This window comes from Manis javanica, chromosome 1 (genome assembly GCF_040802235.1).
Source record: "Manis javanica isolate MJ-LG chromosome 1, MJ_LKY, whole genome shotgun sequence".
Taxonomy (NCBI): domain Eukaryota; kingdom Metazoa; phylum Chordata; class Mammalia; order Pholidota; family Manidae; genus Manis; species Manis javanica.
Window position 1 is genome coordinate 12,223,814 of NC_133156.1, and position 13,223 is coordinate 12,237,036.

General features: G+C 41.8%; 1 protein-coding gene across 3 annotated transcripts in view; it reads left to right on the plus strand.

Annotated features, from left to right (window-relative positions):
* Nucleotides 1-13,223, plus strand: part of ATP8A2 (ATPase phospholipid transporting 8A2) — a 518,682-nt gene that overhangs the window by 370,745 nt on the left and 134,714 nt on the right. For all 3 annotated transcript variants that reach the window (XM_037003923.2, XM_073228342.1, XM_073228389.1), the window contains exons 29-30: nt 5,141-5,263; nt 7,237-7,315. In XM_037003923.2, coding sequence (XP_036859818.2) covers nt 5,141-5,263; nt 7,237-7,315 — 202 coding nt within the window. The remainder of the gene's footprint in view (nt 1-5,140; nt 5,264-7,236; nt 7,316-13,223) is intronic.

Sequence of the window (13,223 nt, forward strand, 5' to 3'; positions counted from 1 at the left end):
ATGCAATGCTAGTATCTAATCCATATTAGTCTATATTCCAATTTTGCCATTTCTGTACCAAAAATGTCCAACTTAGCCAATTTTCCCACTCCAGGATCACTTCACAGAGACCCAGTGCAAGGCAGTTTGTGACATCTGAGATATTTGCTAGTGATGTTCATCTTCTGGTCTAGATTATTCCTTGACATTTTCTTTAAGCAGTGTTTCTCTCCTGCTTTTTCTTCTTCTGTATTTACTTTTTATGTTTGATTCCAAGCCAGTTAAGTCACAAATCATTGTTTCTCAATTTAATTTTCATGCACATTAAATAGCATTAAAACTGACTTGAAACTCTTACATATCCCCAAATAATGAACGAATACCATCCCATTAGATTCTCATTATATCCAGTCACATTTTTACATCATTTTATTTTATGGGTAGAATGAGACTAAAGAGGCCACCTGTGGCAAAGGTACCATGTTTGGATAGATTTCAGCTAAATTTTATCTAATTTTTAATGAAGAGATAACTGCAATGTCTTTTAAACTGTTTCATAAAATTTATCCTATTGAATTTACCCGATGAAAATGAGATCACTGATTCAAAAAGACAGATGCACCCCTATGTTTATCCCAGCACTATTTACAATAGTCAAGAAATGGAAGCAACCTAAGTGTCCATCAGTAGATGAATGGATAAAGAAGATGTGGTACATATATACAATGGAATATTATTCTGCCATAAAAGAAAGCAAATCCTACCATTTGCAACAACATGGATGGAGCTAGAGGGTATTATGTTCAGTGAAATAAGCCAGGTGGAGAAAGACAAGTACCAAATGATCTCACTCATTTGTGGAATATAATAGCAATGCAAAACGGAAGGAACAAAACAGCAGCAGACTCACAGACTCCAAGGAGGGACTAGCGGTTACCAAAGGGGAGGGGTGAGGGAGGGTGGGGGAGGAGGGAGGGAAAAGGGGAATTAAGAGGCATTATAATTAGCACTCACAATATAGGTAGATCATGGGGAAGGCAGTGCAGCATGGAGAAAACAAGTAGTGGCTCTATAGCATCTTCCTACACTGATGAACAGTGACTGCAGTGGGGGGCGGGGAGGATGCGCTTTATAATATAGATGCATGTTGAAAGCACAATGTTGCTCATGTGAAACCTTCATAAGATTATATATCAATGATATCTTAATTGAATAAATTATCCTATTTAATTTTATCAAGCCAGTATGATTAGAAGAAAATGGTGAGACAGCCTCACTTTTAAACATAAATATAAAAATTCTAACTAAAATATTGGCAAATAGAGTGCACCAGTGTATCAAAAGAATAAAATACTTGACTGAGTAAGATTTATTTCAGGAATACAGGAGGTCCAAAATAAAAGACTCTTTCTAAATATCACTATTCAACAAAATAAAGAAAATCATGATCCCATCAGTAAAAGCTGCAAAAACATTTAAAGCAATTCAGCTGCCATTCCCAAAATAAGAACTTTAAGTAAACTAGGAACGAAAGAAAAGCCATTGAACTCTAATCCAGACTATTTACAAAAAAACAAAACAAAAAAAACCCAGTAGCATATTGTAGTAAATGATAAAATGTTAAAACTATTTCATTTGATTTAGGAAATTAGTCAGAAATGCCTGACATATAATTTGGCATTGTTTGGGAATTTTCAGCAACTGCCAAGAAAATTAAATAACTTTAAGAAAAATAGGAGAAGATGAACTATTTCTGTACTTATATAATAAATGTGCACAGAAAATATGGCTGTGCAGATTTGTTCACATATGATTGTATATCTAGAAAGCCCAAAAGGTACCAGTAAAGAAATACCAGAATTACAAGAAATTTGATGAGGTGACCAGGTCCATAGTAAACATATAAAAACAACCTTTTTCCTATCCTGTCCTAGCAATCAATAGCTTTTTTTTTTTTACTCTAGCAATGAGCATTTAGAAAGGCAAAGGGGGTAGTAATTTCTATTATAGGAGAAATTAAAATCACACATTGCATAAGAATAATTTTTATAGTAACTATAGGGAAAAAAACAAAGTCTTATTGAAGTATGTGAAACAGATTTGAATAAACAGAAGAGGCATACTATTTTCTTGTATGGGAAGGCTTAGTATGGTAAAAGAATCAACCCCTCTAAAATTAATATATTAATTTCTGTGTCAAATAGAATCCCATTGGTTATTGTTTTGGAGGGGAAAGAGGGAAGCTGCATAAAATACTAAAGTATAAATGAATTAGCCCACGCCTGAGAATAAATATTCAAAGTATGTTCCAAAAAGAACAATCATAAAGGTCTATTTATCTTTAGTAAACATCAAACTAGCTCATAAAGCTGCCATAACCAAACCAATGTGGTGTTGATATAGAACTAGACAAGTAAGTCAGAGAGTGTAGGAATAGATCCCAATTCTAGATCCTAGGTTTATCGATGTGAAAATTTAATGAATTTCTAAGGCTGTGTTTTAGTTTAGTGGAAGAGTTTGGATTAATTAATTATGCTCTCACAACTGACTTTTTATTTAAAAAAAAATAAAACTGGACTCCTATCTTGTACCACATAGGTAAAAATTTCACATAAATTGAGACATAAATATGAAAAATAAAAATGCAAGAACCATGCAAGAAACTCCTGAAAACTTCCATACTCATAATTTGACACTCAGATACTCTTCTTGACCATAAAAAAATTAACAGCTTTTATATGGCAAAGAAACCATATAGAGAGCCATTAGGCAAAGAGTGCATTGAGATGAAATTTTATAACATAAAGACAGAGTTAATATCTATTATACTCAAAGAGCTCCCAGCAAAGTAAGCAAACTATGAATAAAAAGTGGACACAGAACCCGGCTAGACATTTCACAGAATTATAAATCCAAACATCCAAGAAACATATGAAAGCATGCTCAATCTCACTGATAGTTGAGGAAATAATTTTTTAAGCTTCAGAGTTACTATCTCTAAGTTTTCAGAGTGGAGAATATTAACTACAACACACCCCTAGGAGGCAGGGAAAAGCTTACTGTTGTCCTGTTTGAAGGGAAAGGTAAATGATTGGAACCTTTTTTTGAGAGCAATCAAGCAGCATCTTATGAAATTAGAAATACGCATGCCTTTTTACCCAGCAACACTACTTCTGGGACTCTTTCCCATAGAAATAAAAGAGAAAGTAACACAGTAGACTATAGATGTTTATTATGTAACGTTTGTTGGGAACAAAGAACTGGAAACAAAATGAACACCTATGCATAGGCGAATGGCTGAAAAAATAGGATGTATCCACACCATGAATTATTATACAGGCATGAACAAGACTGCATTGGTGCCAAACCCGGGGGTCTTGGAGGGCTTCCCATTATGTACTGATTGGTAAGAAAGATGTGATGACGAAAAATGTGTGTAATGTCTCGTTTCTGTAAAACGAATAGTGATCCCCAAAGAGTCTTGTGTGTGTATTTGGTGTGCTGTAAGCAGGATAGAATCTCCGGTAGGGTCATCTGGTTAGTAGCTAAGCGGTGAAGGGTGCGAGAGGATTTGAGGTGGGTAGGAAGAGAAAGCCAAGTCAAAAAGGGAAAGGAAGATAACGATAGCAGCGTAAACAGTATGTAGGACAGCACATTTAAGCAAACAGCAGGCTGAGCGTGTCCTGGGTGTGTAGAGACTCTGGTCGGAGTTCCATCCAGCTGATGGTCAGATAACTTTTGTTACCGTCAGAGAAATGAGTGCAGCCGCTCTCCATCTTTTCCTCCTGGAAATCTGGGAACACGGGAATCCCTGGACTGCTTTCCTTTCTGCTCCAGGGTGAAGGAGGGGCCTGTGAGTTTTATTGGCCTTTGATGCTACCACATTTCTGGTTGCTTTATCCTCAATGATGGGAAAAAGGCTCATTTCTTTGGCCAGATACTCAGGCTGACAATAACTGGGGTGCATCCAGATTCTGTGGGACACACACCCAGCTCATGTGGGCTGGAGCGCTGACCGGGTCTGTGGGCGGGGCTCTGCTCCACGCGGATGCTGAGCAGTGCATGACCCAGACTCTGTGACTCCTGGGCAGAAACAAGTAGGAGAACGACCCACCAGGGCTACCACGGCCCCCAGGCAGAGTGACAGCTTTATTCCAAACCTCTTCCCTGGCTTTCTCTTTCTAAAACACAAATGTGAGATGCCCACTCCCCTACAGGCGAAAGTAAGTGTCAGAAGATGCCATCTGCCCAAGAACTCACTGGCATGGGAAGCTGTTCTGGCTCCTTCCCAGCCTTGTCTTGCGTCACGTCCTCAGCCAGCTGCTGTCCTGGATGGCTCAGGAGTTGCCCTGGATGTGCCATGTGTGGTCGTGAGGGGTGTTTGGCTCATTGGAATGCTTGCCTCTGCACCCCTCTTCCACGCACCCCTTACCATCCTGCCAAACGTCACAGGCTCAGTAGCTTACAGGCCACTCTTTGCTCCTAGGATCCTTCCTGGACTCTCCCTTCTCTTCCGCCCTCTCCTCCCTGAGTAATTCCGCAGAGCACTGCATTTTATGTGTATTTATATGCCTATTGCCGCTGCCCTTCTCCACCTCTGCAGTAGATGGACTCCCCAGAGGCCAGCTCAGCTTCTCTTCCTGCTTTCTTTTGTTTTTAAGTCACTGTATGCCTGGTGCTTATCACTGTATCTGGCCCATAGTTCATTCCCAACAAATGTCTGTCGGTTGAATAAATGGTGAAGCTCATTGTGCTTCCTGAAACTTGAGTATCAAGTCAGGGTGGGAAGTTGTAAAATTGTGCCTCGGCGGTACTAACAGAAAACACAGCACTTCACAGAGCAAACTACGGCATGACTCTGTCTGAATCACCACTTGTTTCACAAAGGAAGGTAGTTGTTAATTTAACAGGGTTTCTTGCCTAATCAAATATTTATGATGGTGTTTTTTAGCATTCAGTATCTTCATTTTATGCCGGTTAGTAGCAGTTAAAATGGTCTTTCATTTCTTTTCTTTGTTTGGAGGGTGTCTGGGGAGTTGTGAATCACTGAGTCTCAGGTTTGGACTTGACGGAAGATAAAGTCATGATTCCACAGAACTGAAACACTTGAATGCTGTGCATGGGAAAAGCCTCCCTTAACCGCTCATTGTTCTCCATGCAGATCTTCACGGCGCTGCCCCCCTTCACCCTGGGAATCTTCGAGAGGTCCTGCACTCAGGAGAGCATGCTCAGGTTTCCGCAGCTCTACAAAATTACCCAGAATGCCGAAGGCTTCAACACAAAGGTAAGCAGAATGGCGCATGGAGCTGCCGCCCACGAGGCCAGAGGCACTGCTCTCAGTCTTCCTGCTCTGGTCACCCTGCCTGGGAGCAAGCTGAAGCTCCAGGCAGAGCCTTTGAGGAGAGGGGGGATGCTTGCCCTCTCCCAGTGCGCGAGCCCCATGAATCCGAGCTGCCCAGCCATATAAAGGAAGCTTCCCCGCTGCACGTCGTGTTCCTTTGCTCCTGTCTGTCGACTCCTTCCATCTTCTCCACACGTGCCTCTGATATCAGTGTGGCCGGCGGTACCCATGGCCCCGGTGCCTCTAGGGTCAGCCATCAGAGGCTTGTCCCCTTCCCTTCACCAAAGCCCTGCGTTGAGGTGGGCTGGGCGCTTGCCCGATAGAGCCCACTCACCATCATTGCATAGTTTGTTCTTTAAAAGGAAGTGTTGCTTTAGCTAACGAGGAAAACTGCCCCAGTGTGAACGCAGGAATCAAGTCAGCGGTGGGTATTCTGGAAAATCAGAAGATTTTTCTGGAGAATTAGAAAAGAGAAAGCATCTACACCACAAACGTAGGGGCAGTCCCGAGAAGAGCTGAGCAGAAGACGGGGTAGGTGTTATAGGGATCCCACAGTTGTCAGTGGCAAAGGGGGTCTCACTGAGCCTGCCAGGCACAGCTAATTGCTGCTCAGCAGTTGAGTGCCACCACCCAGAAGGGAAGACATGTGCCTGGCGAGGCAGAGGGCACAGAGGTGTGAACATGCCCGCCTGGCCATGTTTCTGTCTTAGGTTTTTGTGCAGGAGAGGATTAGGAAGTCTAAGCAGGATCCTTGCCCAGGTCAGGTAATACCGTGTGCGGTTGCATGCACAATTTGCTCGGGTAGCCACGGGGGCCTTAGGAAGGGTGTCACAGGGAGTCCTCAGCCAGAGAACCATCTCTGAAGGCTTTGTTTTGAGCCAGGTGTTACTGATAGGGTTCCTTCAGAGTTGCCTTATTTTGGGGAAAGCAAAATAGGTTTGTCCCAGCCTGGAAAAAAAAGGGATTCTATTGGTTCTAGTATCGATCATACACAGGGGACTTGGACTATTAATCATAACACTACCAATCGAAATATGGCCTACTTGCTCTGCGTCATTTACATAAATCAAATGTGTTTCTTTACAGAGTTTGAGTTAAAGGCCATGTAAGATATTTTGGTGTGTGTGGGGGTGAAGTACAAAAGTCAGGGAACTAGAAGAAAAAAGTGAACATTTAAAATGGGAAGATCCCATTGTCTTTACCATTCTTTTCATTTTTTTTTTCTGTTGTCCTACTTCTAGATAGGATCAAACTATGTGACAGTTCCCAGAACAGTCTGTAGATTTTTAGTTTAATCTGGCTGTAGTAGTTCTGTCCTCTCAGTGGTTAAAGAAATAATTGAAATGCATTTATGCAACTGTAATTTAGAAGGAACTAAATTTTGTGTTTTTTGTTTGACCTTTCAAGTATTAAAGAGACTTTTAAAAATTTGCATGCTATTAACCAAAATCCTAAAAAAATTAAAAAGTTAAATGGGAGGGATTTTAAGGAGTTAAAGGGGTCAGAGTGCTATGTAAGAATTTACGTTTTTAATGCTTTCAAAAAATATATACTTTCAGTCTCATTAACAATTTTGACTAATACCCTTTTTCTGGATGATTATAAGATTTTCTTGTCTTAGTATACTCTAAAGAAAATGGATCACAATGCATTTTCGAACATGGGTAGATTGTATATGGGTCTATGTGTGTGTATATGTTTAGGTCTGTGTATTAAGGTAATATTATCTGGAGGTAGTCCAGCCATTTGTATGTAAAAATAAAGAAATTGTGGGTTTTTTAACATCAAGAATAGTAGGCCCCTTCTGGAGCGACTGAGCACAGGGCCAGTGTCCTTCACAGAGGGGCGTCTGTTGAGTTGCACAGAGGTCACGAGTTGCGGGCAGCTCCTGACCCCCGTGGTTTGTTTTCCCATAGGTTTTCTGGGGTCACTGCATCAACGCCTTGGTCCACTCGCTCATCCTCTTCTGGTTTCCCATGAAAGCGCTGGAGCATGGTAACCGCTTCATGATCTCACCTGTCAGCAAGTAGCTTTGCAGCCCCTCTGGTGCCGGTTCACGATTTTTTTTCCCCCCTTAGTTCTGCAGACCTAGAGATCACAAGAAGAAATTTTAGAAGAAAAACATACCTCGAATCTACTGAGAGCTAGTTTCAGGTTTATAGCTTATAGGTTTCATCCATTCTGGCTGCGAGAACCCATTTTCTTTCCAGTTGCCTGGAGAGTTTAAGCACTTAGGAACTCTGAGCTTTATTTTTAATAACTGAGCAGATGACTTAAAGAAAAGCACTGTAGGTAATGAAACAGTGATGCCTTTTGTCCATAAGTTTGAAACTTTGTTAATTACTGGGGCTTTCATTTCCTAAGCTTCATAAGCCTACATGCAGAATAACTCAAATCTTGTAAGGAGTTAATTTTATACGTAGTTTCCTGAAAGCGTCTCCATGTCTTGACAAACTTAAAGTTTGTTTGAGGAGTGATTCTCCTGATTGGTTTTAGCCTTTCCTGCAGCTTAGAAGAGGATGTGTGAGGAATGTGGCTGACTCTGTATGTGTTCACACTTCCTACGAACATCCAAAGGTTGCCTCTTAAAGACACATATCTTTTGGCCTCAGAAAACGAAAATGTATCATGAGAACGGTACTCTTTCATCCCTCTCAAATTGTAATAATCCCCCTGGGAAAAATTATTGCAAATGTGGGCTAGACAAGGCCTTTTATTGTTCAAAGAACCGAAGAATATCAAGTTTCCAAGCTTCTTTGTTTCTGTGTCAGTGTGCTTTGTGCTTCAAACAGAAATGATTCATGCTCACTGATACCCTTTAACCTATTAAATACTGACAAGAGGAAATGCACCCACAGTCAATTTAGCAGACCTGTGACCTATTCTTTCCGTTTCTTCAGACCTCCTTTTCCTTGGAGGGTCTCTAAGTCTCTAGATAAAGAAAATAAAATGATCTGCTTCTAGCCTCACCCCCAAAAGGTACACATTCTAGTGGAATCGTTTTCTTTTAAATTCTAAAGCATACTGTGACTTATCTTTACTCATAGTGGATTTAATTTATTTAAAAATGGTCTTGTGAGTAAGAGTTTTCAAATATAACAGTGTGGAATGTGGTTTGTTTTAGAAGCTCTGACAATCTGGTGATAGAGGCAGCCTTCACTGTGTCAGGAGGGACTGGTGATGGCGAGCAATATGGCTGATGAGCCTAAGACAGTTTTGCAGTTGTCTTGTCCCTGAGCCTGGCCTTTCATTCTTAGGAAGAGCCAGCAAGTGTTGTGGACTGACTACAGTACTATCTCCTGACCCTTAACCTCCTTATCTGGACGCTGCACTCTGTTTCTAGCTCCAAAGTGCTTGCCTTGGACTCTTAGAGGTTTTACAAGGTGGTCATTTACTTGCCTGCTTCAAAGGAATTAACGTGGCCCCATTCGGCAGTAGGGACAATGATTTTCTAATCCTGGAGATATGATTACGTGCTTTGAGACTGTGGCTTGTCCGTTTATAGTAGAATTGCTATTGTTTACTTAGATTCCATTATGTAAATCCTTTCATTCACCTAATGTGGTTTGTGTTTAAAAAGGGATAGACTCCCAACAGTTACTAATTTACCTAAGAGATATCACCAAGTGAATTTCAAGTTAGCTTCTGCCACTTTATCAGCATCCCTCAAGTCTGGCAATTTGCCCAGCAGTCAGGCAACAGGATGATTTTTTTTCCCAGTTTTTATTATTATCACTGTCATCATCAATTTCATTATATTTATTAAGCTGTCTGCACAGTCGTTTACTTTCAGCTGGGTTGTAAAAATTAACCAATCAAATAAAAAATGTTCAAGGTGGAGTAAATTGCAAATAATAAGTATATTTGGCATAGAACAACAGAAGACCATTGATGTTCTTGTTCACTAGTTGACTTCCTCTAACAAATTGAATGAATATTTTAGAATTAATATCTAAATTTTCACTGTTGGTATATAGCATAAATGATTACATTACTGCTTATTAACCTTATTCGTTCATGTAATATTTTTGTGCATCGCACTGTGGTAGATTCTAAAGGTGTTGGGTAAGTGAATCAGTGTAGGTCTTACTTTCAAAGCATTTGTAGTCTGGTAAGGGAGTTTAGATTTGCACATGGATAATTCTAGGTGGAAAATAACTGTTTCAAGTAAAGTAGAGATAAAATGCTACTGGACTTCAGAGAGCTGAGAGAGAGGTACCTTTCACTACTTGGGATTCTTAGTGACTTGATATAGGAGGTAACATGTAGGCATGTGTAGGAATGGAGGGAAAAGCCAGGCCCTGTGGGGAGTTCCAGCCAGATGTGGAAAACTGTGAGAAGCCTGAAGAGCGGAAGAAGGAAAAGTCTGAGGAGGTAGATGAAAGCTGGATTGCAGAGGGCTTTGAATGTGAGGATAAGAGAGTGACTTAATTTTTTAGGGATTGAAGAGACAGTATGGAATTTAGATCAGGGAGAGTATGATGATCAGAGCACTTTAGGAAAAGGTGAATAGTAAAAGGGAAACTGGAACTGGTGGCAAGAGTGCTAGTTATGGCTCTGGCATTTCCGGGGAGAGCTGAAGGAGAGTTAACTCGGTAACGGGAATCATTTAGGGTGGAGGAAACGTGTTTTGAGAACTTAGTTATTCAGCAATATCATGGCACATCTAGGATGCGCCAGACACCCAGGCAGTGGATATACATTCTACTGATCTGACCCTCTGGGGCTTCTGTAAGGTCAGAGTTGATGCCTAGGAATCACCTTTGTAATTGCTTAATTACCAGCATGCTGTGTTCTACAGGCTGTGGGTGGAGCTTTAATACAGGGACACAGCCTAGTCTAGGGAGTCAAGGAGGAGTCTTCTCCAAGAAAGTAATATTTAAGTTTTTGAATGGAATGAGGTAAGTTGGGAGGTGATGAAGAGGGGTAAGGGAAATATGGGGAAAGGGGGCTGAAACACCGTTTCTGGGCCAGACCAAGTAAGTGCAGCCGAGGTGTCCGACGAGGGCACGGGCAGCATGTCCCAGTGGGCGGGCCTGAACTCTAGACCTTGGTCAGCCTTAGTGAGCGTTTCCAGACTCTGAGCATCCCTGGGCTGGCAGCAAGGGTTGCTAACCTTCCCTCCCTCTCTCCCTATCCTGTGCAGCTCCAAGTCAAAACACGTCTCCACACCTTACCGACGACTCTGCTGGGGTCATGAACTGCACCCCAAGTGGAGATAGCTACAGCAAAGACGTGGGGGCAGGGAAGCTGCTGGAAAAGAGGGAAGGAAGCTAAGTGAGGGTCAGATCACTAAAATCCAGGCAGGCACAGTGAAGGGTTTGAGGTGGGAGAGTTATGTACTGGGGTTTGCCTCTCAGGAAGATAAGACTCCTCTGTAGAGAAACACAAGATTTGACAAGAGCATGGGTTTTTGGGGGGCCCAGGGTGGAAATCAAGAAAGACGGCAAATTTGAGGATATGGCAGCTGATTGGATTACTTGTTTATGTATGCTGATTTACTGTCCTAAATATAAATGAGTTCTTGTTACACTCTGATTTGCCATTTAGAAGGATACATTCACCCCACCCCCAAAGAAACATTGGAGCATGACTCCAGTTTGAGATGTAATGGGCACCTCCAAAGCACGGGGACCCTGATCTCCCAGCACAGCACCTTTAGGCCTGCCTGAAGCCCTCCCTCGGACACCCGCCCGCACTCAGAGCCCTAAAGGAGTTCTGCACAACAAGGTGCTAAGGTCCCTGAAGCAGCTTTATTACCTTGTCTCATCTTATGTGGATTATGTCTGTGTCACAGAGATGGTGAATTTTACTAGAAGATTCTCTCTCCCCTATTTATGGAGCAAGGCTTAGGTACATAGCAGTACTCTTCACCCTGGGCACACAGTTGTTTGGAAGAAACATTTTCGAGAAGGTGTGAGCACGTTGTTCATTCCTTAGAAAGCTTCCAAGAGTTTTGCTTTGCTTACTTTTGTGTGGTTTTGGATAGAGTTTTCAAAGCACTCCTTTGCTGTTGGAATTTGTGATGATTCATTTCAAGTTTCAAAATAAATTTTTCCACTCAAGCAATTCAGCAAATCAGATTTCTTCCAACCATCACAACTCTCTGCTTACTCTGCGGCCCGCCTTCCCACCCTTTGATCTGAAAAGTGATTTGAGGTTAAAATCAGAGATGTCACCTCTGCAGTGGCTGAAATTCATCACGAGCCTTGGTGTGTCACACCACACCAAGGTTTCCCAGTGGTGTCTCTAGTCTGCATATTTGAGCAGCCCTCCTGGAAACAGAATGTGGTCATTGGCAAAAGAACCTACAATCAGTTTTGATTTAAAAAGAGGAAATTTTCAGATTTTTCTTGATGAAATTTAAGAAGGAAATGATGGGAAAGAGAATATACCTACCAGCAGGGAAAAATTCCTTTAAAAAATGTGTTCTCGATTCCTCCCAGTCCACACCCAGGAAACCATTCCCACCTCTTTTCAGAAGAAAAAATGCCATATGGATACTTATTGTATTGGTACTAACTAATTGACAGGGCCTTCCAACATTTTTGGGGAAGACTCTTTTATAGTTTTTAACCTCTGTGCTACTATTAAATCAGGCATGTTTTATAAACTGAAATAATACACGCGTATAAAATGACACATACTTCTGTCTGCCTGTGGCATTACTGGGTCATTTTAGCCTGAACTATTTATGAATTATCTCTGGCATTGCAAATCTGGCTATCTTATATCATGTAGGTCCTGATGGCTTGCATTGTTTCACTTTAAGTTCAGGCAAAACTGCGATCGTTCTCTGAGACTACAGCTTCTTAAACTCAATTATTCATTTATTAAAAAGAGAATGATAAATGAGCCTGTTCTAGATCTATGCCAGGTCTACTGGTATCTGGGCATATAATAATCTACCTAACAAGCAAGCTCCCTGCTCTCAGAAAATGCAGGATCCAGCAATAAGTATTGCCAAAGAGGAAGGCCAAGGTCACACAGAAGGTATACCAAGGGAAGCCAACCTGGTTCCGGTTTTGAGGACAGCTTCCCAGAGGATGTGACAACCGTTGGTGGATGAGCAGAAGTGAGCTAGGAAACCAGCAGAGAGGGAAAGGTTTCAGGTTGTGGGCATAGCATAGGGAAAGAGAGTGATTCTAGGTGACAGTGGTATATGTGGGCGGACTAAAGAGCGAGGCTGTGAGACAGAGCACCTCGGGATGAAAAGGGGTGAAACAAAGAGATCAGACCTTTTCGGACCTTCAAGCCTAGAGTCTCTTATAGGATAAGTTTAATGAACCACTCATAGGCTATAAGCAGAGAGCCGTGTATCAGATTGAATGTAACCACACTGGCGGGGATGACTGGGGCCCAGTAGGCTGCCTGCTGTCTGGCATAGTGACAACAGTATGGCGAAGTGGATGGACTAAACAGCTGCTTAGGAGGTAGACCCGGAAGGATCTAATATTGCATTAACACTTCCCTAGCCTGCCTGATTGTGTTACGTCCTAAACCTGTCAGGAGAACATGCCATGGCAGCCACAAAATTTACCAATGCAAGATTGTATTTATAAAGTAAGGTGTGTAAAACATCAAGCTGACGCTCTGTTCCCCTTTAAAAGTCACTCATCCTACTGTGTACAGATTTTAAGAGATCTAAAATAAATGAAAAAGATCCAGAGATGAACGTTAAATGCTAAATGGGACAAAAGAGGGGAGTGGTAACCCAGTGCCTGCTGGGAGGACAGGGTGGCGTGGATGGTGCTCACAAAATCCCGAAGCACACACAGGAGGCAGATAGAACGTGCTCCCTGAAAACCAGAGAGACAGGGCACTCTGTCGTTCATACACAAATGAAACTGTAGCTTACCAATCCAAATGGCTAGTTACTAACCCAGAAGTCATTAATTCACTC